This window comes from Grampus griseus (genome assembly GCF_964374135.1).
Source record: "Grampus griseus genome assembly, chromosome: 19".
Classification (NCBI taxonomy): Eukaryota; Metazoa; Chordata; class Mammalia; order Artiodactyla; family Delphinidae; genus Grampus; species Grampus griseus.
The window spans coordinates 7,253,523-7,277,600 of record NC_139013.1 but is presented as its reverse complement, the minus strand read 5'-3'; the positions used below and the strand labels follow the sequence as shown (position 1 = coordinate 7,277,600).

The following is a 24,078-nucleotide window of genomic DNA, read 5'->3' as shown; positions in this document are numbered from 1 at the left end:
TCTTCTGTCGGCCTACCACCTCCCACTAGATTATTTTTAGCCCAAACGCCAAATAAATCCCCTGCGTTTTGGTAAAATAGCTTTATCCTCTGTCAAAACACAAACCAACACACTTTGGGGGGAGGGGAGGAGAAGGAGGCAACACAGTCTAGCCCCACGGCTCATTTAGAAGAGGACATGAGACTTAAAAGCCTCACCCCACTGCTTGCCCAGCTGAGAAAAAGTCACGACCCTAATACCCACTTATAAATATCTCTTGTTATATTAAAAAAAAAAAATATTTCCAGAGCCCACCTGGCTCTACTCCTGCACAGAAAGGGTTAACCTTCAAAATTCAATATCAGGGTCCTGGGATGGGGCTGGTAAGGAGAGGCAGATTGGGAAGAAGGGGGGTGCTGAAAAACAGAGAGGGACAAGCCAATGTGTAACTGGGGCCCTCCAAGACCTCCACAACAGAGAAGGGGGAGGATGCCTGTCAGAGACAGAAACGAGTGCTGTCCCACCGGTTGTCTCACTCCTGTCCCCAGTGTCAAATGCTCTGGAGTGATCTGTCCTTTCAGACACCCCTGTGAGGTCCCAATATCAGGATCCATCCTTTCCCCTCAGTCCCAGCCCATTCAACTCACCACTCAGCTTTTAAGGTCCTAAGAGGGAGCAGCCCACCCACCCCCACCCTCCCACCAAGTAAGAAACGTGAGGAACGCTGGAGGTCCTTCCTGGGAGGAGGGTATTCCGGGGGTGAGCCACTTCTGGGGCCCCCCTTCAGTCCCTGACCAGGCGGTAAATGTGGTGCTGGGCCCCCCGCTCACTGGTGGAGACCTCGAAGACATAGGCGGTGCAGAGCAGCAGTTCCTGGGTGTCTCTGTTTGTCACCACCTGCCAAGGAGGCCAGGAGAAGGGGTTTATGCTTAGAAGGGAGGGCAGGGAACACTGTGCCCTGCCCGAGGAATCATGGGATACCCAAGAAAGGGATCCCCACCATGTCATGTTCCCCCAGGTAGATGGGATGCCAACATGCCAGGTTCTAGGTCTCAGGGTCAGTAGGGAGGGGCCTCACATCAGATGCTATATCACATTATAGGGTCAAGGGGGTCCCCACCACATCATACTTCCCAAAGTTAAAGGAGATTCTACCATATCATGTTCCCTGGGCTAAGGTTAGGTTCCCTGTGAAGGGGGTCCCCTAGGCTGAAGATCCACTGTGGGGTGTCCTCCAGGTCAATTTCCCTTTTATGAGAATGCTGTGGAATCCCCACCATAACAGTTCCCTGGGTAAACGGGTCCCCTAAGCTAAGGGTCAAGTGTGAGGTCCCCACTGTGTCAGTTTCCCAGGTAAAGGGTCCCTAGGCTGCGGGTCTGTTGCAGGCACTCCCCTCCATATCAGGGTCCCTGCTCAGGCCCAGCACCAGCGCATCACCTGGAGGATGGTGAAGTTCTCCAGGACACTGTTCATCATATAGCGCTCAGGCAGCTGCCGCAGCTTGTGCAGAAAATTCACCAGGTACTCACACATGGGTGAGCGCAGTAGGCGGTACACGAACCTCCCGTCCTCCAGCTGGGCACGCTCCGTCTGAACCAGGGGACAGGGAGTGGAGAGGACAGTGACTCAAGAGACACAGGGGTCACCCCAGGAATTGAATCCCACTCCACGCCACCTCTCAGATGCCACACCCACTCCCCACTGCCATCTTCCCCCCATTGCCCCATCCACAGTGACCAAAGATGGGAACCTGAGCCCTTGGGTACCCAGCTCAGGCTCACTGAGCCTGGAACTAGGGACCCCTCCAGCCCCTCAAAGCTGTGCTCTGAACCCTCAAAACCCTCCAGGCCCTCAGATACCCTCAAACCCTCCAAAGACCCTCCATGAGATCTCCAAAGTCTATTTGACCTCTGTACTTGAGAGCCCCCTCAAGCCCTCCGCAACCCCTAAGTGTGACCCTTGAACCTCCTTGCCCTACGGACTCCTCCAAATCCACAAGAACCTTCTGAATCTTAGTGACTGTAAATCTCTGTACCACACAGTATCTTTAAACCCTCAAAGTGACCTCTACACATCACTTTGGAACTCCGTATTAGCTCTAAGCCCGTGCATTAAAGAGGTTAGGACACCCCCCACCCACCATGCAGACCCCCAAAGGCCTGAGCTGTCGTGGCTCCCAGTCCATTTAGTCTGCACCCCCAAAGTGGCAGGTGGCTGGGCACTCACCCGCCCAGAGCTCCACCCCTCCAGCCTCACCTCCACCTTCTCCACCACCTGCTTGCCAAAGGAGCAGACCTTGGAGGAACAGGTGAGGGTCATGTGCTCCAGGCTCTCGTACTGGCTGCTCACTCCATAGAAGCCACCACTGCTACCGCCGGCCCCCACCTCCTCGCCACTCGGGCCCCAATTCAGGTCCGCCTGGGGATGGGGAGGCACAGGTAAGTTGGAGGGGGTGTCCCTTATCAACAGTGGGGACTCTTCTAAAGTGGGAACTGTGCTTCATGGCCTGGTGTCACCCATTGCCCTGCAGTTGCCCATCTCTTTTCCTCAACATTTAAAGTCCCCACCTCTCCATGGGCCAGTTTCTGGAGAAGACCCACCGTTCCTTCCATCAGTGTTAAACATGTCTGGGTCCCCCATGGTCCTGACCCTCTCTCCTCAGTAACTTCCCCACCAAGGAGGCCCTGGAATTCAACTTTTTCTCCTGAAACCCCCAACTCAGGTGTTCAGCCCCTTCCAAGGGCCTGGTTACTAAGGAGGCAGCTATTCCCTAGCAACCAGAGGCTCTCCCTCAGGGCCCTTCCTGACCCTGGTTGCTAAGACAAGTGGCTATTCCCTAGCAATGGGGCATGGTGAGGTCTGGGGAAGCCTGACTCCTCTCTAGAAAACTCTCCCAGGCCCTTTCAGCCAATTCTCAGGTGTCAGATCCCTTCATGACCCCAGTGGCCAACTGGAAGACAGTCCATTAGGCCAAGTGGAGCCTAATGAAGCCTAAGACCCCATCACATCTTTGGTCTGAGCCCCTTGGTCACCTTCCCAGGAGGCATCTCTCTTCCTTTTCCTAACTGTAGTTGCTGACTTGGTCAGGTCATTCTCCAGGGTGGTTTAGTGCTCTCCTCAGAGGCCTGACTCCATCCATCACCCTGGCAACAGGGCCTTGTGAAGCTAAAGAAAACAGAAGGCCTTCCCGGCCACTCCCCTGCAGCCCTTCACATACTGGGCTTCTGAAGGGTTGCTCTCCAGACCTGGGACCTTGTGAGGCGTGTCTTAAGCCCTAACAATGCCTAAAACTTCAGCAGCACATCCTCAGAGCCGTCTCAGGCCGCCACATCACATACCAGAATGCTTCATAACCATGGAAGCTACGGGCTTTCCTTCTCGAAGACTACGTATATCCCTCCACAGCCCTGGTTACCACAAGAGTTAGCACCACCTAAACATTCAAATATTGATTGAACCCCTATATATAGCATCAGTCATTGTACTGGACACCACACCAAATAAGCCTAAGAAACCCTCTTATTCACAATTACATACCTGGCTCAGGGCTTATATACATTAAGTGCTCAATAAATGACTGCTAAATAAATACAGGACTTTACAAAGCCACTCCCCAGCTCCTTCAGTCCCTTCCTCAAGGCCAGACATTCTTAGCAACAGGGTCTGGTGAAACCCAGTAACGCCTCGTCCCCTCTTTAGAGACCAAACACTCCAGGATTCATTTGCTAAGGGGAAGGAGCCATTCCTTAGCAACAAGGTTTGGTGTGGTCAGGTGGGACACAGGGAAGTCTGAAATGTCACAAGCAAATCCCCAGGGCCGTATAAGTTGCGTGACTGGGTGTGGCAAAGCCTAGTGGGACCTGGGGAGGCTGGAGGTCTCCACACCTGCACTGGTCCCATCCAAAACTCCTTGGTGTTCCTTGCTGCTGAGAGGGCTGACACTCTGAGCCATGAGGACTGGTAAGGCCCAGGCTGACCTGGTAAGTCCTGAGACTCTCCGTTAGAGCCAGTGGCCTTAGCTAGGAGGCCACGTGACTTGTGAGCACTTTTGTTTTTGGTGGTGGAACTCACCCAGAACTTGACCAGGAAGAAGGCGTGGGGGGGCCCACGATCATACAGCTCCCGCAGACCACCCTTTTTCTCAGGGAATTTGTCATAGATCTGCCGGACGTCCACACTCTCGAGGGGGGGCGCTCCGGGGCTGGGGCAGTGCTGGCTGATATGTACAAACAGGTGCCTCTGGTACTGAGGAGGGACAGCCACGGGTGAGGAGTGGGAGATGGGCTGGACCCCCAGCCCTCGCTGCCCAAGCCCATCCCACACCCCGTCACCATCGCCACAGCTCCTGCTTGTTGTTCCACTGGGCCCAGCTCTCAGGCACTGTCCCCACTCCCTGCTGCCCCTTTACTCCCACAGTATCTCAGTCCCCAAGCCCTGTCCTTGCTGTCCAATTCCCTGCCCTGTCCCCTGTTCTCCATCCCCACAGCCCTGTCCTCTCCCATCCTCACCCCAGCCTTCTCCCTGGCCTCCCAGCCTCCAATCTCCTCTTCAGTTCTTCACTCACATGGCTAAAGAGCTAACCCTGGCCCTCTCCTGCTCATAATCCTCCGATGGCTCTCCAGTACCCCTAGGACAAAGCCCACACCCCCTCAACCTGACCCTGTATTGAATAGGTATTCATGGATGGATGGATGGATGGGTGGAAATCCACAGAGCCCACATCAGGACTTCCTATCTGTTCTTATTCTTATCACTTCTGTCCACACCTTGAAAATATTCCCCTTCTTCTCTTCCAATACAAATCCTCCTTCTGTCTTTCCAGGCCCAAGTCCGTCCAAATCTGCCTCTTCCTGAAAGCCTCCCTTGATCGCAATCAGATGGCATCTCTATACCCTACCTTTTCCGTGGTTCCCCATTACCCTCTAAACAAAGTCTGGGTCCCTCACTCAGCTTGGCAATGTCAGTTCCTCCAGAACCAGCACCTACCCACCTATCTGCAGCCTCACCAACTCCCACCATATTCAATTATTTGTTTCCCTGAAAACTTCATGCTGTTTCTCTGTGTCTGAAACATCCAGTTCCGCACATGGCAAATTCATCTCAGGGAAGTCTTCACTCACTCCCCAGGTATAATTACTCCTCTGTACACCCACAGAAATGTGAGCTTCCCCTATCCCAGCACATACTTGCTATTCAACAGACATCTGTCGAGAGACCTACTGTGTGCAGGCACTATTCTGGGTCCCAGGGCTACCTTACCTCATGGAGCTACCGGCAGAGACAGAAATTTTAAAAAATCATTCCATGGATAATATAACCTTCAGAGAGTGACATATGCTATGAAAAAATAAAGCATAGTAATGCTGGCAAGACTCATTTTCCATAAAGTGACTTGGGAAAGCCAATCTGAGAAGACAAGCAAAGGCCTGAATGAATGGAGGGAGAGAATGGGGATATCTGGGGAAAGGACATCCAGATGCAACGGCCCTGAACCAAGTGTGGGCCTGGCATGTTTGAGAAAGGGCATGGAGGTCAGTGTGGCAGAGCAGAGTAAACAAGGGTGAGAGGGCAGGAGGTAAGATCAGAACAGGAATGAGGGTCAGATCAACCAGAGCTTTGTAGGCAACTGAAAGGACTTTAGCTTTTGTTCCAAGTGAGATGGGAGGGTTTTAACCTCATCTGACTTGGGTTTTACCAGGACCACGGTATACAGCAACTGGCGTTTAGGTCACTATGGCAGAGACTCTGTGTTCACAAATCCCAGTTCCTTTTCACACAGCTAAACTACATTTCCCAGGCTCCTTTGCAGTTAGGTGTGATCACATGACTAAGTTCTGGCCAATGGGGTGTGAGCAGACCTAATAGTTGCCACTTACAAGCCAGATTCATAAAACCTGCATAAGTCTTGACTCTCTGCCTTCCACCATCTGCCAGCCAGATGCAGAACATCCAGCAGCATCTTCTGAAGCCCTAGAAAATGGCAGAGCCGCAAAATGGAAGAAGCCTGGATTCCCCAAATCACTGTGTGGAAGGCTCCTACCAACCAGCCACACTGAAATGTTAATGAGTGAGAAACGTCTATGTTGTTCAGTCCCTGAGGGTTGGGAGTTATTTCTTCTAACAGTCAGTCCACTCTGACTAATATGGCATCTGTCTCCATCCTAGGCCAGGAAAGCTGGCACCTAGAAACAGATTTTCTTCTCCAGGTTCCCAGTATCCACCCCAAAGCCTGGCACACAGTAGGCACTCAAAAATGTTTACTGAATGAATGAACAATGTCTTGGATGATTTCTCTGGCCTTTCCAATCCATGACCCCATGACCTTCCACTTCCTTTATTCTAGTAGTTCTCAAAGTGTGGCCCCTGCACCAGCAGCATCAACATCACCTGCGAGCTTGTTAGAAATGCAAGTTCTCAGATCCTACACCAGAACAACTGAATCAGAAATTCCAAGGGTGGGCCTAGCAATCTGTGTTTTAACAAGCCCTCCATGTTATTCTGACACATGCTAAAATTTGAGAACCCCTGCTTTATGCTTTCCCTTCCTATAACCCCCTTCATTCCAAAACTCCCCAGTGACTATCCCAAAATTTCACTCACAGAGTCAGCTGCATCCGGAGGTTCCACAAAGGCTGAGAACTCTACAAGCTGCAACCGAGCAGTGCCCAGAGCCCGAGCCTGCCAGGCTGGGGGTGATGGGGCAGGTGGGGGCAAAGCAGGAGGTGAGAGGGCTTGGGGGGGCTCGTACCCTAGAGAGAGAAGAACAAACAATAATAATTGCTAACATTTATTGAATATATCAAGCACTGTTCTCTCTTGCCTGCCTCCACTTAGAAGCTGAAAAAGCTAAATACTCACTTTCCCAGCCTCCCTTGCAGCTAGAGGTGGCCATGTGACACAGTCCTGGCCAATGAGACGTTAGGGGAAATCTGCTGGGGGGCTTCTGGGAAGGAGTTTCTTCCTGAATGAAAAAGACAGAACTTTGGGAGGAGAAAGCTTTTGGCTCTGGCCAAGTCCTGCTTGGAATGTGTTGCCTGGAGTCACAACAGCCATCTTGGGATAATAAAACAGAGGCCAAGAGACCTATAGAGATGCCAGTTCTGGTATTGCTGAGCTGCTGAACCAGAACAGGAGCAGCCCACCTCCAGATTTTTTGTTATGTGGAATCATTAAAGCCTTTACTATTTAAGGCACTGTTAATTTGGATATTCTGTAACTTGCAGCCAAAAACATTCCCAATTGATGAATCTATGGAAACTGAGAGCTCTCTTTCACCAATGTGAGTACTTAGGACCACATCAGCATGGACTTCTGGAAGCCATCTTTGCTACCAGGTGGGCAGAGCCTGCCTGGGAATGAAGCCACCACAGAGGAAAGCAGACCCAAGCAAGTCCTGATGCTACCATTTGAGTCCCTGGATCCAGCCATGCCTGAAGCCATAACTCCTGAAATAACAGTTACCTGAACCAATGAATTCCCCCCCCCCTTTTTTTTTTGGTCATCTAGCTTGATTTGGGTTTCTGTCATGTGCAGCTAAAGAATCTTGATTAATATATCAATATCCCTGATGTCCTTTAGGTCAGCAAGTGACAGACCATAAACCCAGTAGATCTGGCTACAGAGGCCAGGCTCTTAACCACTATAAATTCTGTGACTCATCTTTCCATACCCCCACAGGCCCTGCCTGAGAGCTGGATCTCAGTAAGAATGTATCCCCTGATCAATGGAAGGTTGAAGGAAAGACAATCAGGGCTGAGAAGAGAGAGGGGAAAACAAGAGAGGGTGCGGAACAGGCTCTTACCTGGGAGGTCAGTAGATGGAGGAGTCAGTGACAAGGAGAACGGTGTCTGCGAGAATGGCTTCACACTGAGGGAGAAAGGAAACTGGGGGTCAGTAAGAAGGAAAGATGCTAATCGTACCATCTAACATTTACTGAGGGGCCATGACAAGCCAGACCCTGTGCAAGTACATTATGGGCACCATTTCATTGAAGCCTCAACTATACTTCAATAAAATAAATGTTTAAAAAATAAAATAAAATAAAGCAGGACTGTCCAATAGAATTTTCTGCGATGATGGAAATGTTCTGTATCTGTGCCATCCAATACAGTAGCCACCGGCCACATGTGCCTACTGAGCACATGACCTGTGACTACTGAGTATGAATGTGGCTAGGATATTTGAGGAACTGAATTCTTTTTTTTGGCCACGCTGAGTGGCTTGCGGGATCTTCCCAACCAGGGGTTGAACCCGGTCCACAGCAGTGAAAGTGCCGAGTCCTAACCACTCTACCACCAGGGAATTCCCAAGGAAGTGAATTCTTATTTAATTTTAATTAACTTAAATTTCAATAACCACATGTGGCTAGTGACTGCAGTATTCGACAACAAGGCTCTAGAAGCCAATAACCTATGGGTAGCCCAGGAGATAGTGGTGAGGAGACTGAGATGTCAGAGGGCAGGCAGAGGCCAAGTGTCAAAAGATCAGGATCAGAAAGACACAAACTCCATGGACATTTAGACCTGAACCCGCAGAAACCATAACCTAGTACTTGCCATCCCAGTTCTGAAATCTAAACCCCAATACCCTACCCTCTTACCCATTAGGGCCACTGCTCAAATGCCACCTCCTCAGAGAGGCCTCTCATGACCCCTGTCTAAAAAGAGGATATATACCCTGCTTTATTTCCCACATTTATTCTTTTCTTATTAATGCTTATTTATTTACCTATATGTTTATTGTCTGCCTCCTCCCCTCTCCAAGTATATAAGCTCCACGAAAGCAGGAATTCTAATTTGTTCAATGCTGGGTCCCCAATACAAAAAGAGTACCAGGCACTTAGTAGGTGCTCAATAAACATCTGACTGACCAGCCAATGGCTTAATACTTCTCTCAGTTTCTGGAACTCCCCAAACTTTCACACCTCAGGGCCTTGGCACATGCTGTTTTCTCTACCTAAAATATTCCCAACCCCGTTATATACCTTACTAAGTCCTACTTGGCCTTCAGTGTTACCTCCTCAGAAAAACCCCCAGAACTCTCTCCGTCACCCAAGAACTTGTTTTGATTCTCCACACTACGGCACACACTTCAATTTTGTGTTTATTTAGGTGATGATTTAATTAACATTTGTTGCCCCCATTTGACTATCAGCTCCATAAAAGGTGGGACCCCGATGCCCAGTGCGATGGTTGCTGAACCACCCCTCCTTCCAGCCCAACCCTCTCCCCTGCAAACCTGTAGTTCCTTCAGCCCCCAGGGACTTGTTCTGACCCTTTCCTGTGTCCCCATCCAGCAGCACCTCCCCAGCAAACTTTTTTCTCTCCCAGCCTGGATCCACGGCCACCTCCATGGGCTGAAAACTCCATTTCCCATGAGCCTCTGGGGCCCTTTCTATCTTCTAGGCTTAAAACATATCCTGTCACCCTCAAGGCTCTCTCAGAGCTGAAAAGGGGCCCATTTTCTTCCTTCCGACTCTGAGAGAAGATAAAGAGCCCTGCTCTACCCTCAGGCCCAAGAACCACCTTTATGGGATGAGAACAAGCCTTTCCCATGAGCCTCTGGGGCCCAGACAATCTCACTGGGAGGTCATTATCCCCATGGGCATCCTACAGGCCCCCTCACATTCATCACATCAATCCCATGCTGAGCTTATTTCCTCCTCAAATCCACTCCTTCCCCAGGTTGCACATTTCTGGATGGTCCCACCAACCCCAGTCACCAGCCAGACCCCAAGCACTCCCCTTGCCTCGTCCCTCCTTCTCAGTCCATCAGGCCCCAGCCCCATCCCTCCTTCTCCTCTCTTCCCCATCCCCTCCTCACTATCCCAGCTCAGACCTAGTCTTCTTCTCCGGATCACTGCCCCAGCCTCCTCCCTGGGATTCAAATTCAGATAGCCTGACTCCAGAATCTATGCTCACAAAAGAGTTGGGAGCTGGAAGATGGGGTGAGAGAGGGCTGGAGGTGGGGGGAGGGGGAGTAGGTGCTGAGCCAAAATAGGAAGTACTTACTCTGGAACATTCCAGGGGGGCCCAGAACCCCCCGACCAAAACTGGAAAAGCTCTGGGGTCTGAAGAGACAAAGAAGGGGGCTCAATCAATTTCCTGTTGAAACTGCAACCCCACCGCTCCAGCCCTGAACCCCACAATCCCCAACCCAGGCCACCTGAGGACCGGTGGGACCAAGTTTGGCCTGCAGGGAAGGTGCTGAGATGAGCTGGGCTGAGGACATGGTGGCCATTGTCTGGAAAGCTTTGTCCTTGGAAACCTGGTCCTGGAGGAAATGTTGGAGGTCCATGTTAGTGGGAAGTCCCAGTCGACACAGGAAGGGTGGGACAATGACATGGCAGGGCAAGCCCGCAGAGATGCAGAGCCAAGGCGAAGGGTTGGGTGAGGGTCCAATCCCTCTCACTACAGCCCCCCGCCCCTCCTGGCCTCCTCAGGAATGTCTGGGAAAGGGAGAGGGTGGGAGGATGCGTAAGGGGACTTACCACATTCAGGGCCTGCCCATGGGGGTGGGTGAGGGTGCCAAAGGAAGAAAGAAAACACGACTTAGGAAATGAGGCCTGGACTGCCCCACTCCACCTTCCTGCCCTCCCAATCCCTATAGTCCAGCCACCCTGAGCTGAGCGATGGAAGGAAGGGGGAGCAAGGGATGAATATAGAACAGAAAGTAGAGAAAGCCAGGCCTAGAGGAGGAAAGGGGTTCCCAGGCCCAGAATAAAAGACAGCAATGAGGGTTTCTAGGTTCAGAAAGAGCCGGAAGTGGAGGTTTCCGAATACACAGGCAACAGGAAATGAGACTTTTAAACCCAGAGAGAAGAGATGGTGAAGGTTTCCCAGCCCAGAAAGGAGGGGGACAGTGAGATCCACAAAAGACCAAAGATTGGGAGTGAAGGTTTTCAGACTTAAAGAAAAAGGATGGGGAGGCTTCTGGGCACAAAAAGAACAGGAAGTAGTGGTCCCCAAGTCCTAAGAAAGAGGCAGAAAAGACCCCATACTCAGAGGAGTAGAAAATGAAGGTCTCAGGCCAAGATGGAACAGGAAATCCAGAGGATGCAAAAAAGAAAAGGGATATGAACATCTCCAAAAGGAAATGAAGATTTCTGGGCACAGAAAATGCAGGCAGGCAACATGGAAAGATGAACCAGAAGGAGACAAAGAGGAGATCCTCACAGCATAAGAGGGAGAAGGCAGTGAGGGGAGGGGAGGAGAGGAGAGGGAGGGTGAAGACAGCAGTAGTCAAAGGACAGGCCCAACGACCCATCCTTCTTGCCTGTCCTAAGCTAAATCTCGGTCCCCCTCTCTCTATGACACTCTTCCTACCCAGGGTCTCTATTCACCCCCTTGCTGGGCCACTAACCCCCACCTTGGGTCTCTGTTCCCCTCATCTGTCTACCTCTGTGTGACTCTGTCCCCATCTCCGGGTCTCTGTCCCCCACCCTGGGTCTCTCCCTCTTTCTCTGGACCTCTGTTGCCCTCTCTCTCTGGGTCTCTGTCCCCCTCTCTCTGGGTCCCTATCCTCCTCTCTCTGGGTCCCTATCCCTCCTCTCAAGGTCTCTGCCTCCCTCTCAGGGTGTCTGCCACGGTCCTTTGACCTCTACCTTGAGCTTGGACTGGATTTCCCTCGATTTCCTTCGGGCCAAAACCTGGATATGACTAGAGACCTGAAGGGAGTGACAAAGAAGCAGATTCAGGCCACAGCCACTCACCCCTTGCGTCCCGTACCCCTTCCCTCCCTCCAGGTGTCCCATGGAGCTGCTGAAACACGAAAGATAACAAATACATAGAAAGTGCCAGCTGTCTTGGAGCGTAAGAACACAGATGTGTCCATAAAGGCTATTCTTTTCTCAATAACACTACTGATCATCCCAAGACCCAGCAAATCCGGGTCTTATTTCTCTTCCCCATCCTTTTCTCTCTGGCTCTTCTGGTCTGTCTTACCCTCTAGTTCTCATGCAACTGCTAAGAGAACTACACCACAATAGGCACAGTTAGAGTGTACTAACAAAGGGGCCAAAAGGAAAGGCAAAAACACACGAACAAGCCTCTCCTCTAATGTGAATCTGCTGGTAGGCTGACCCTGACAAGACAAGCCCACTCCAAACAGAAGCCCACAAGGCAGTCCTGAGACCTGTTTGCGAGTTCGAGTCTTCCCTGTTCTCAGCTTGATGTAGCGGGCAATCAGTTCATTCCGACCTGAAAAGTCAAAGATGGAACAGAGTTAGACCTTCAGCAGAACTTCCCAACAGAGAGGACACCAGGGGAGGAGAGAGAAGCAACATTTCCCAGAGGTCCACAGAAAGCCGGGGGCTATAAGGGAGAGGAATTATGACTGCAGGCTTTGGAGCCAGGCTGCCTGGGTTCAAATCCCAGTTCCTCCACATACTGGTTCTTTGTGGCCTCAGGCAAATCATTTAGCCTTGCTGGGCCTTGGTTTCCTCATTTGTGCAAATGGTGATGCTAACTCCTACCTGAGTCATTCTGAGGATACAATGTGCTTTTATGTGAACTGTGCTTAGAGCTCCATCAGTGTTGCTTAATATTTTTATTAACCAGTGGGGGCTAAGGCAAAAGAGCGGGCTGGACTCACCATACATCTTGCCTTCATCGGACAGGATGATTTTCCGCCGGCCACAGGGTGGGTAGATGGCCAGGGCCTCCTGGAAGCTCTGCTCGATGTCTGGACTCCAGACACCCTCTGCGTCTGGGCCCCCGTCTCCCCCCGCCCCCTCACTGCCGCCAGTGCCCTCCTCGCTTCCTTCCTCACTTCCTGTCCAGCCGCTGCCATCGTCCAGGGGGGCCCCAGCCCGGGGTTCCCCCATCTGGGCCTGGAGGAACACAGAGTTCAGCAACATTCCCTTGACCCACCCAGAGGGACCTCAGAGCAGGGTGGGCTAGAAGTCCAGACTGCTGGGTCTGAGAGAGGAGGCTGGGGGCACCCAGACCCTTGGATCTGAGGGAGAAGAGGTTTGGGGATCTGGACCCCTGGGTCTGAGAAAGGAGGGGGCTGGAGGCCGAACTCCTGGATCTGAGGGAAGCAGGAGACTGGGGGCCTGGACTCCTGGGTCCTGGGGGAGAAAGGGGCTGGATTTCTGGGGAAGCTTAGGGTGAGAGCGTTCTCCTGTGTTCTCAGGGGAGCCTGGATTGTGATGAAGTCTTGAAGACCCCAGAGTAATGACTAGGGTCCAGGAGGGCTGAAAATTTGGGTGTGGATTACTGGTTTAAAGAAGACAGGAGTCAGAGCCTATTTGCAGGGAAGGGGGACGTGGGTGAGATCTTCTCAGTCCCACCCCGAGAACAGGTGCCAGGATGTGAGCAGCAGCTGCTAGAAAAGAAGGAGGGGCACAGGCTCTAGTAAGGCTGAGGGGAGATCCAGAGAGAGGGGGACAGAGACTTAGAGAGAGAGGACAGAGTCCCAGAGACAGAGAACAGAGACCCAGTGTCGGGGGGACAGAGACCCAGAGGGCAGGGGACAGAGACTCAGGGCACAAACTCAAGCCAAGACCAGGAAAGACCTACAGAACCACAGACTGGGGGACAGGGGCGCCCTGCCATCAGGAGAGTCAGAACAAAGGGCCCAGGCGTCCCCTCCCCCAGTTTCCCACAACCCCCATCAGGGGAGGGGCTGGCCAGCGAGGGCGCCTCCTCTCTGGCCCCCGGCCCCGCCCCTTCCCTCCCCTTCCTCCCCCCCCCCCCCCCCCCGCCCCGCGGCATGGGCTCGGATCCAACTCAAGTTCCCAGTGACTTTCCGGAGGCCGGGAACAGGGGAAAACTTTTTCCAATACAGTCAGATCCCGCCTCCCTGGCGGCTCCACGTCTTCCACAGCTTTCCCAGGACCCCAGAGTCCAGGCCCCCAACCCCCTCCTTCCTCGGACCCCGGAGCTCCGGCCCAGACAGACAAAGACCCCTGGCCGAGCCCAGTGGCGCTGAGGCATTCAGGACCCCCGTAGGCCAAAATCCCAGCCCAGCTCTCCCCCATGTGGCCAGACAAAGGGACAGAGGAGCTGAGTCAGAAAGGTCCCCACTAATTTCCTGCCCCAGGCCCCAAACCTCCAAAGAGACAAGACCGAAGATCCAGAAAGCACCGTAGCCCCCCCTTCTGCCACCCAGGAGGCCTCCTTTCTCCATGAGGAGGACCAGGCGCCCACAAATGACACACACAAACCAATTCGATCAGAAACAAGCATGGGGCCCTTTCTCACTTGAAACCGATACCTCCACGGACATTCCCCCCACAGTCCCCCATCCTCACCGACTCCCAGGCGCACACTCCCAAACTCAGACCCATCAACAGACACCCCAACTCTGGCAAAAGTTCCAACTCCACACTTAGACTCAGTCACGAGCGCAAACTCGGCCCCCCCCCCCGGCAAAAAGAGGGCTGCAAGCAATTCAGAGACGGTCCCACAAACACCGCAATTCATAACGCATAACTTCCCACCCGAACTCACACACCCCAAAGCAGGATCCCCGACTCCCGCCGGCGCCTTCCTACCTACCTCCCGGCCTGGGGCTGGGGAGCCGCGGGCGGGCGGGGCGCTGCGAGGGAGAAAGTTGCCCGGGAGCTTTGTTTGGGAAAAGTGGGAGGGACCGGAGGGGGGGCGGGTCCGGGCGCCGGACAGCGGGAAGGGGGATCCGACGGTGACAGTCTGGGAGAGGATTTTTGCTTTGGGAAAAGACAGGTGAAGTCTAGCTGAGGCCTGGTGAGAATTTCGGGATTCTGATGCTTGGATCCCTGAGAGAGGAGGAGAATTGGTGGTCTGGACACCTGGGTCTGAGGGAGGATTGATGGGGACCAGGAAACCTGTCTGTATCTGAGAGAGGAGGAAACTGGGGGCCAAGATTCCTGAGTCTGGAGGAGGAATGGTCTGGGGGCCTGGACTCCTGGCTACCCTCTAGTGTAGTTTGTGTGTTGGAGATGTGGAAGTGATTGATAGGACCACAAAAGAATCCTGTTCAGCGTCAAGTATATTTTTGAGACTAGAGGTATGGGGATGGGTTTTTGATTGACTTCCACTGATTTCTTTTGATTGATTGGTTTCCTTGTGACCTCATCAGAGTTAAGGGTCGTGGGCAAGACGACTAGGAGTTTATTGGAGGTTCACCAAGGTGGAGACTCCCGCATCCACACGCACTAGTGGACTAGAGGTGGCAGCTCTCCCAGGACCCAGGGAGAGCCTCGGTGCCTGAGGAAAAAGATGAGGGTCCCGTAATTATACCCCTTAAAGATGAAGGGTCCCTTAAAGATGAGGATTTGAGTGTTCAAACTCAAGAGACAAGAGGGGCTGGGGTCCAGACTCTGGGGTCCTGAGGAAAAAGGAAGCCCGGATCCCGGGTTCCTTGTAAGGTGGTACAGAGGACTGGATTTAGGGTTTCTTGAGAGGGTGGAGCTTTCTAGTGGAACCGAAGAGGGCTCGGGGTTCAGCGTCCCTACATTGCACTCTATTGAGCGTATTAATCGTTTCAAAACCTGGAGAAGACGAAAAAGGACACGGAGAAACTCTCAGAGATAGATACAAAACTAAGCAGTGGGATAATCAGAAGGACTGCTCGGACGCGGGTATTTCATGAGCAGAGAGAGCCTAAGAATGGAACTGAGGGCGCTAGGGGCAAGATCTGGGGCACAGAGGTGTGGCCTAGGTGCGGGGGCGTGGCTCTAAGACAGGGGCGGGGCCACCTGCGATTGCAGTGACTCCGGCACGATGGCCACGATCAGAGAACAGGGGCAACACTGGGTCTCCAGTGCCGAGGTCAACCGACAGGAGCGTGGTCTGACTATGGGGGTGTGAACTTGAAATCAACGCCCGGCTCTGGCTCAAGGGGCGTGGCCCTTCCCTTAAGGGCGTGACTGTCCAATAGAGGGCTGGGCTCATGGGTGAGGTCAGCAAATGGGGGCGTGGTCAGACAATAGAGGCGAGTCTAGGCCTCGAGGAGCTCATTCAGCGCTCCAGGTATCCGGCCTGGGCTCGAGATCAGAACTGTTTGGATTTAACAGTCCGTGGACGGCCAGAGACTGAGAGTCCGGTGACCAGGCTGTGGTCTAGTATAAAGGCGGGTCCCAGAAGAAGGGGCAGGGCGTGGGAGAAGGTGAGGAGGAGCGAGGTCTGAATACGAATGTGGGCGAAGAAGAGAAACGAGATCTGTTGTGTGAGGCAGAGCCCAGAAGAGACGGGCCTGAGGGGAGGGGAGGGGCCTGACACAATGGAGGAGGTTGGAGCAGAAGATAAGGGGCGGGGGGGGGGGAATGGGCGGGGTGTGCGGAGTTCCTGGGCCAGGGATAGGAAGGAGTTGTTGTCTAGCGTGGGGGTGTGGGCACTTAGGGGACGGAGCCTTTATGGGGGGGCGGGGGGGCTCTGACCCCTGCCCTTGCCATAGCCTCCCGGCCCGCCCCGCTATGTGGCACCCGCTAGTCCTGTTGTTGCTGCTCCCCTCTGCCTCGGTGCCCCCCTCCACTGCAGCCCCGATCCGCGATGGTGACGCCCAGGAGAGCTCCTCGGGTTTTCTAGGTCTCCAGAGTCTACTCCAAGCCTTCACCCGGCTTTTCCTGAAAGTAAGCGCTGCCGTGTGTTGGGGAAAAGAAGAGGTACAGAGAAGAGGGACAGGGGCAGATAGTGACTGAGGGATGGAAGGGGTTCAGGGAGACAGAGTGGGAGACGGGTCGCGGCCAGATAGAAAGATAGAAAGAGGAGTCAAGGGACAGAGAGAGCGTGCAACGGGGAGACCGAGAGATAGGAAGAGAGGGAGGGAGACAGGCAGAGAGACAGACAGACAGACAGGCGGAGAGAGGGATGGGGACAGAGAGACAGAAGACCGATGGAGGCAGGAATAGGAAAGTAATGGGACAGATGGGGAAAGGAGGTGACCTGGTTAGGCCCTAAGGGTCAGAGGATGGAGAGAGAAGGGGATGCTGCCAAGGATCCTGCCAAGATGTCCTGGGGAGTCCGGAGGTCCAGCAGCTCACCAATTCCTCCCCCAGCCCCAGGATGACCTGATGCGGAGCATGGACAGCTTCTTCTCTGCTCCTATGGACTTCCGGGGCCTCCCTAGGAACTACCACCAAGAAGAGAACCAGAAGCACAGGCTGGGAAACAAAACTCTCTCCAGCCACCTCCAGATTGACAAGGTGCCTATGCCAGGAAGTCCCTCCTGGAGTCTCCCTAAGATCCCTCATGCTGCAGTATCTGTCAGGGAGGAGGGCATAGGAGGAAAGAAGTTTTTTCTTACTCTTCTTTGGGTCCTCACAGGTGACCAACAACAAGACAGGAGAGGTGCTAATCTCTGAGAAGGTGGTGGCATCCATCGAGCCAGGAGAGGGGAGCTTACAGGGTGACTGGAAGGTTAGGACATGCCCCCAGCAAAGTATCCAAGCCCAAACACTTTCTGTAGTTTAGGAGGAAAAGATGAATTGACTCTCCCACTCCCTCTGTGCTGGACACCCTCTCTCTGGGCCTCAGTTTTATCATCTGTCAAAAGGGACTAACCAGCTCTCAGAAATGAGGTTTACAACCTCAGAGTACATCCTTGCTTGCTTCAAACCCCAGAGGGTTTTGTAAGCCAGACAGTGCTTTTCATTCCAAGTGTTTGGTAAGATTCACCCTCGTAAACCTCAAAGTGTGTTTTGATCTCAAAGTGCTCTGCAAACCTCCAAGGATTTTTTAATCTATCCCAAAGTGCTTGGTAAATCTCTCCCTTGTAAACATCAAAATGTGATTTTTAATAATTCCTAAGTACTTTGTGAACCCCAAATGCTCTGTGTATCTCACCTTCGTAAACCTCTAAGAGTGATTCTAATCACAAAGTGCTTATTTTTTGATCCTAAAATGTTGTAAGAACACTCAAGTGCTTGGCAAACCCACATGGTTCTCCCACACACACTCCCAGTTTTTTATTTTAAAGATTTCAAATCTACAGAAAAGTTGCAAAAACAATAGTACCATAAACCTGTATCCACTTTTCCACAGAGCAGGGTTTCTCAACATCAGCACCATTGGCATTTGGGGCTGGATAATTTTTTGTTGTAGGGGGCTGTCCCGTGCCCTATACGATGTTTAGCAGCATCCCTGCCTCTACCCACTAGACGGAAGTAGCACCCACACCCCCTCCAGTTGTGACAACCAAAAATGTCTCCAGACTTGGGTTGAAAACCACTGGCCTAGTTTCACCACTTGTTAACATTTTACCATACTGACTTTCTTTTTACTTTTTTATTTTTGAACCGTATGACAGTAAATTATTGACATCATGACACTTCACCCCTAAATCCTCCAGCAGATATCTCCTAAGAATAATGCATTCTCTTGTGTGTTACCGTAGTCCCATTTTTACACCCAAGAAATCAGACTATTATCTCTGTATTAGTTTGCTAGGGCTGCCGTAACAAAGTCCGGGTGGCTTAAACAACAGACATGTATTGTCTCATGGTTCTGGAGACTAGATGTCCAAGATCAAGGTGTCAGCAGGTTGGTTCCTTCAGAGGGCTGTTGGGGAGAATCTGTTCCATTCCTCTTCCCTAGCTTCTGGTGGTTTGCTGACAATTCTTTAGCATTCCTTGGCAGGTTGAGGCATCATCCCCATCTCTGCCTTCATCTTTGCATGGGGTTCTCCCTATGTGCATTTCTATGTCCAGATTTCCCCTTTGCATAAGAACACCAGTCAGATTAGAGCCCACTCTAATGACCTCATCTTAACTAATGAAAACTACATAGTGACCCTATTTCCAAACGAGATTACATTCTGAGCTACTAGGGTCCTAATGGACCTCAACATATGAATTGGAGAGTGGGGGAGACACAATTCAACCTGTAACCGTCTCCTATGGGGCTTCCCAAACCTCAACGTACTGAAATGTAGACTCTGATTCAATAGGTCTGGATGGGGTAGGGCCCGCTCATTTGCATGTCTAACAAGCTCCCAAGTGATGCTGACGCTGCTGGTCCACAACCCTCACTTCGAGTAGCAAGGACCGAACAGACATTGAAATGTCCCTGCTGGACCAAAAGCTGTCCACAAGAGCTGATGTGATTGATGTTTGATCCAGGATTCAGTCAAGGATCACATGTTGCAACTGTAGTCATGATTCTTTAATCCTAAAGTGCTTTGTACATTTCAAACTGCTTTCTAAACCCCGGGGAATGCTTAATCCTAAAGTGCTTCTGAAACCTCCAAAATGTGTTTTCAAACCCAGAATATTCTATAAACCTCAGAGTATTTTTAATTCTAAAGCGCTTATAAACCCGAGTGTTTTGTAAACTGCAGGGTGAGCTTTTAATTCCCAAAGCACTCCATAGGTGGCAAAGTGGGTTGAGTATGCCAGGGGAGCATCTTGAGGCTGTCACTTGGAGTTTGAGAGGGTCTCCTTGTCCCTCTTCACCAGGTACCCAAGATAGAGGAGAAGGAGGCCCTGGTGCCTGTCCCAAAGGCCATGGACAGCTTCCACCCGGAACCCCACCCCCGAATGGTCTTCTGGATCATGAAGCTGCCACGGCGGAGGTCCCACCAGGATGCCCAGGAGAGCGACCACTGGCTCAGTGAGAAGCAACACCGCCTGCAGGCCATCCGGGATGGGCTCCGAGAGGGGACCCGTGAGGACGTCCTCGAACAGGGGACCCAGAGCTCCTCTCATGCCAGGCTGCCTGCCCGCAAGACCCACTTCCTGTATATCCTCAGGCCCTCCCAGCAGTTATAGTGGGGGGACTGGGGAACACCTGCATGTACCCCCCCACCAGACCCCACCCCAGGCACCATATGGAAATTAAACTTTTTCTTACATCCAGCAGCACTGTCTCCTTTGGAGATCTGTCCTCAGGCCTCAGCCAGCCAAGCCATGGCAAGTCCCCCCAACCTTATCCTTCAGCATGACATCTGGCTGAGATGTTAGTTCCTGCCAATGTCTCTGTGTTGTTTTCTGATTCAGACACCATCTGTCTTCTGACTGAGCAACTCTGTGACCTCCAGCCCCATCAGTATCCTCAGTCCCCATCCCTGTCACCTCCAGCTCTGTCTGCCCTCCAGCTCCCAGCTCTTTCACTCCAGTCCTGTCTGTCCACTCTGCCCTTGCATTAGTTTCCTGTTACTGCTGCAAAAAATGACCGCTAATGTAGCAACTTAAAACAACACAAATGTATCCTCTCACTGGTCTATAGGTCAGGATGGCTGGGCTGGTCCTCTGTGCAGGTATCACAAGGGCAACATCAAGGTGTTAGCCAGCGGGGTTCTTACCTGGAGGCTCTGGGACAGCTCTGCTTCGAAGATCATTCAGGTTGTTGGCACAATCAAGTCCCTTGGGGTTGATCTGAGGTCCCTGCTTCCTTGCTGGCTGTCACCTGGGCCACCCACACTTAGTTCCTAGAGGTCTCTCTCCGGTTTTTGCATGTGGATCCCATACTTCAAATCTCACGCGTGGAATCTCTCTGTATTTCCCTTCTGCCCCATCTCCCTTATGTGTTCCTCTTCCTCTTCCAGCAGGAGAGAGTCCTCTGCCTTGAAGGGCTCATGGGATTGGATTGAGCCCACCTGGACAACATATTAAACAGGTTCCATGAATTAGAGAGGGGCCATCTTTGGGGGGCCATTATTCTGTCCAGACCCTGTCACCTCCAGCCCCCAAGTCTGTGTTTCCAGCCCCATCTCTGTTACATCCACCTGTCTCCACTCTCTCATCTTTGTCTTTTCATTCCCTGACACTCAATTTACATGCTGACTCCATTTCGAATTGCTCTGTGTCTCTCTCCCTTTGTCCCTCTGTCTGTCCCTCCATGAGCGTCACCTCAGACTCTAACTCTGCAAGCCAGGCCTGCTGCCTCAGCCAGATCTGGAAGCTCAGAGACCCTGTCTTGGGTGCCCTGCCACTGTGCCCCCATCCCCCATCCCCAGAGCACCCCCTATTCCCTCCAAAACCCCTCTCTCAAGACCCACCATTGACGGAGTTCCCTGGCGGTCCAGTGGTTAGGACTCCACACTTCCACTGCAGGGGGCACAGGTTCGATCCCTCATTGGGGAACTAGGATCCCGTACGCCATGCTGTGTGGGCAAAAAAAAAAAATTGAGAAGGCACACGAGGGTCTTTATGGTGCTGCGTCTTGTAGGGGTGCACACACAACATGCACTCTCTCCCTCGAAGCCCAGGTTCAGGGTTGGATCACCCCACAGACTCAGCACATTCAGGAAACTAGCAATGTGTCGGCATAAATAAAAGAGAACTTCCTCTTGAAAAAAACAGGTTTTTGATTATTCCAAATAAGCATCAATATGTCCTCATGGAGAATATCAGAACTTGACTGGCCTTTCCATACCTTCTCTCCCCACACCCCCAGTCCCATTCACTTTCCCACCATTGACACTATTTCTTGTGTTTTCGGTAAGTGTATTAGTCGGCTAGGACCACCATAAGAAAAACCACAGACTGGGTGACTTAAACAACAGAATTTTATTTTCTCACAGTTCTGGAGGTAGAAGTCTGAGATCAAGGTGTCGGCCAGTTAGGTGTCTTCTGAGGCCTCTCTCCCTGATTTACAGATGGCCATCTTTTCTTTGTGTCTTCACGTGGTCTTTTCTCATGCACGCACATGTCTGCGTCCAAATTTCCTCCTCTTGTAAGGACATCAGTCATACTGGATTAGGGCCCATCTTAGAGACCTCATCTTAATTTAATAATCTCTTTGAAGATCTGTCTCCAAATATGATTGTATTCTGAAGTACCAGTGGGTAGGGCTTCAACATATGAATTTTGGGGAGGACACACATCAGCTTCTAACAGTACATATTCTTGCTAAATATGATCATTCCTTTTTATGCATTATTTGTAATTTCCATAGGTGGTATTACACATGTCATTCTTATGGGGCTTTTTTTTTTTAGCACCTTCTTTAAGACTCCTCCATATTGCATTGGTACATCCAACATCCATCCAATCCACTGAATAAATTCCATGGTCAGTCTTCACCACATGTAACCTTTCCACACTCTCAGTGATGCACAACTGAATTGCTTCTGACTTCTCACCATTACAAATAATGCTACAATAAACATTAGTATATATGTCCCCCTGTGGTCCAGAAGGAGGGCAGGAGGGATCTGGGGAGCTATAACCAGAAAAGAATTGCTGCGTTGTAGGGGATGCATCTATCTATTTTGATTAGGTAAAATGTTCTGACAAGTCTACTCCCTCTAGCAGTCCATGGGGATTCCATAACCTTAACCACACCTGGCATCTGGGGAAATCGATGTTTCCCTGTCTGTAGATCAATAGAAGTATGCATCCATAGGTGATCCAGATACTGGCATTATCAGACACAGACCTTAAGGGAACTATGATTAATATGCTCAAAAAAATAGATGAAAAGATGGAGAATTTCATCAGAGAACCGGAACCTAAAAAGTGGGGGGGAGGAGATGGAATCCAGTGTAAATTTTAGAACTTATAAATAAATTAAAAATTCAGCAGATGGGTTTTACAGCAGATTAGACACAGTGCGAAACAGGTCAGTAGAAACAGCCAGACTAAATCAGTGAAAAAGGATGGAAAATATACAAAAGACGTATGAGACATACTGGTCATGGTGAAAAAGCCTTTCAAACATATACTGAAGTCCTAGAAGTAGAGAGAAAAGAGAAAGAGTACTAAGCAACATTTGAAGAGACACTAGCCAAGAATTTTACAAAGTTGATGAGACATCAACTCACAGATTCAAGCTTTAGGAATCCCAAGCAGAATAAACACAAAGAAACCACACTTAGGCATATCACATCAAAACCTATGAAAACCTAAAACAACAACAAATCTTGAAAGCAGCCAAAGGAAAAGGACACTTTACTTCAAAGAGGAAATAAGACAGACAGCTGACTTGTAAATAGGAAAAAAAAAAATGGAAGTCAGAAAACAATTCAATGACACAGTCAAAAGGCTGAAAGAAAGCCATTGTCAATCTAGAATATCATACCCAGTGAAAACATCCTTCAAAAGTAATGGCAAAGGGACTTCCCCGGTGGTCCAGTGGTAAAGAATCCACCTTCCAATGCAGGCAACACGGGTTCAATCCCTGGTCGGGGAACCAGGTTCCCACACGCTCCAGGGCAGCTAAGCCCACGCATCACAACTACTGAGCTCGCATGCCTCAATGAGAGAGCCCGCGTGCCACAACTAGGACCCAATGCAGCCAAAAAAAAAAAAAGTAATGGGAAAATAAAGACATTTTTTTCAGACAAACTGAAACGAAACATTTATCAGCAGCAGTCCTGCACAAAAAGAAATGCTAGAATTTGTCAGGTAGGAGGAAATGCCTCCAGATGAAAGTTCGGTAATGAGGGGAGATATAAAGAACCCTGAGGTAAGTATGTGCCAAATCTAAATGAATACGGACTGCTTAAAACAATAACAATAATATCTTGTGGAATTTAAAATATATGCAGAATTAAAATGAACGACAGGGAATTCCTGTGGTTAGGACTCAGTGCTCTCACTGCCAAGGGCCCGGGTTCAATCCCCTGTCGGGGAACTAAGATTCCACAAGCTGCTCGGTGCAGCCAAAATAAATTAATTAATTAAATAAATAAAATGCAAGACAACAGGCAGGAGGAGCTAAATGGAATTAAAGTGTTGTTAGGTCCTCATGTAGTCCAAGAAATGATAAAAGTACTAATTTAAAGTAGAACTCTAATAAGCCAAGGATGCCTATGGTAGTCTCTAGGAAAACCACCAAAAAAAGAATAAAAGAACATAACCATAAACATAACAGAAGAAGAAGAAGAAAACATAACAGAAGAGGAAAAAAAACAAAAAACTTGACTAATATAAAAGAAACCCAGAAAAGAAGAGAATACACAGAACAGATTAGATAGGGGAAATATAAAACAAATAGCAAAATGGTAGATCTAAAGAAAAATATCAGTATTACATTAAAACTAAATGGAACTTTATCAGAATTGTTCCGTTAAGACTCGTGCATTTTAACACATGTAAAGTTTACCTGAAAATAAGAAATGTTAAAAAAAATAAATAACAATATAAAGTGGGATGAGGGTACAGGTATAAATAAGAGAATGGCAGAATGTTGACCATTGTTAAAGCTGGGTGTTGGATACATGGGGCTTTGTTCTGC

At 50.6% G+C, this 24,078-nt stretch overlaps 2 protein-coding genes across 6 annotated transcripts; one reads left to right on the top strand and one right to left on the bottom strand.

Annotated features, from left to right (window-relative positions):
* Window positions 1-72: 72 nt before the first annotated feature.
* TEAD2 (TEA domain transcription factor 2) lies at window positions 73-14,533 on the bottom strand (the record flags this gene model as incomplete). 3 transcript variants are annotated; one of them, XM_082676469.1, is made up of 12 exons in its annotated part: window positions 73-876; window positions 1,418-1,570; window positions 2,237-2,398; window positions 4,052-4,225; window positions 6,581-6,729; window positions 7,782-7,846; window positions 9,991-10,049; window positions 10,145-10,252; window positions 10,470-10,481; window positions 12,113-12,177; window positions 12,572-12,809; window positions 14,482-14,533. In XM_082676469.1, the coding sequence occupies 11 exons, from the start codon at window positions 12,801-12,803 to the stop codon at window positions 763-765; spliced, it is 1,293 nt and encodes a 430-aa protein (XP_082532595.1). In that variant the 3' UTR covers window positions 73-762. The 3 variants fall into 3 exon arrangements, with proteins under 3 accessions (XP_082532595.1, XP_082532594.1, XP_082532596.1); XM_082676468.1 differs by lacking the exon at window positions 14,482-14,533 and having other exon boundaries at window positions 12,572-12,836; XM_082676470.1 differs by lacking the exon at window positions 14,482-14,533 and having other exon boundaries at window positions 2,276-2,398; window positions 12,572-12,836.
* A 1,387-nt stretch (window positions 14,534-15,920) lies between these two features.
* DKKL1 (dickkopf like acrosomal protein 1) lies at window positions 15,921-19,747 on the top strand. 3 transcript variants are annotated; one of them, XM_082677034.1, is made up of 5 exons: window positions 15,921-16,069; window positions 16,358-16,532; window positions 16,959-17,105; window positions 17,227-17,319; window positions 19,356-19,747. In XM_082677034.1, exons 2-5 carry the CDS (start codon window positions 16,377-16,379, stop codon window positions 19,665-19,667), a joined length of 708 nt encoding a protein of 235 aa, XP_082533160.1. In that variant the 5' UTR covers window positions 15,921-16,069; window positions 16,358-16,376; the 3' UTR covers window positions 19,668-19,747. The 3 variants fall into 3 exon arrangements, with proteins under 3 accessions (XP_082533160.1, XP_082533162.1, XP_082533161.1); XM_082677036.1 differs by lacking the exon at window positions 16,358-16,532; XM_082677035.1 differs by lacking the exon at window positions 17,227-17,319.
* Window positions 19,748-24,078: the final 4,331 nt, after the last annotated feature.

Bases quoted from the DNA above. Each gene is read 5' to 3' on its own strand.
- DKKL1 (XM_082677034.1), top strand. From the start codon at position 16,377: ATGTGGCACCCGCTAGTCCTGTTGTTGCTGCTCCCCTCTGCCTCGGTG. The intron at 16,533-16,958 runs GTAAGCGCTGCC...TTCCTCCCCCAG, and splicing joins TCACCCGGCTTTTCCTGAAA to CCCCAGGATGACCTGATGCG. The intron at 17,320-19,355 runs GTTAGGACATGC...CCTCTTCACCAG, and splicing joins GCTTACAGGGTGACTGGAAG to GTACCCAAGATAGAGGAGAA.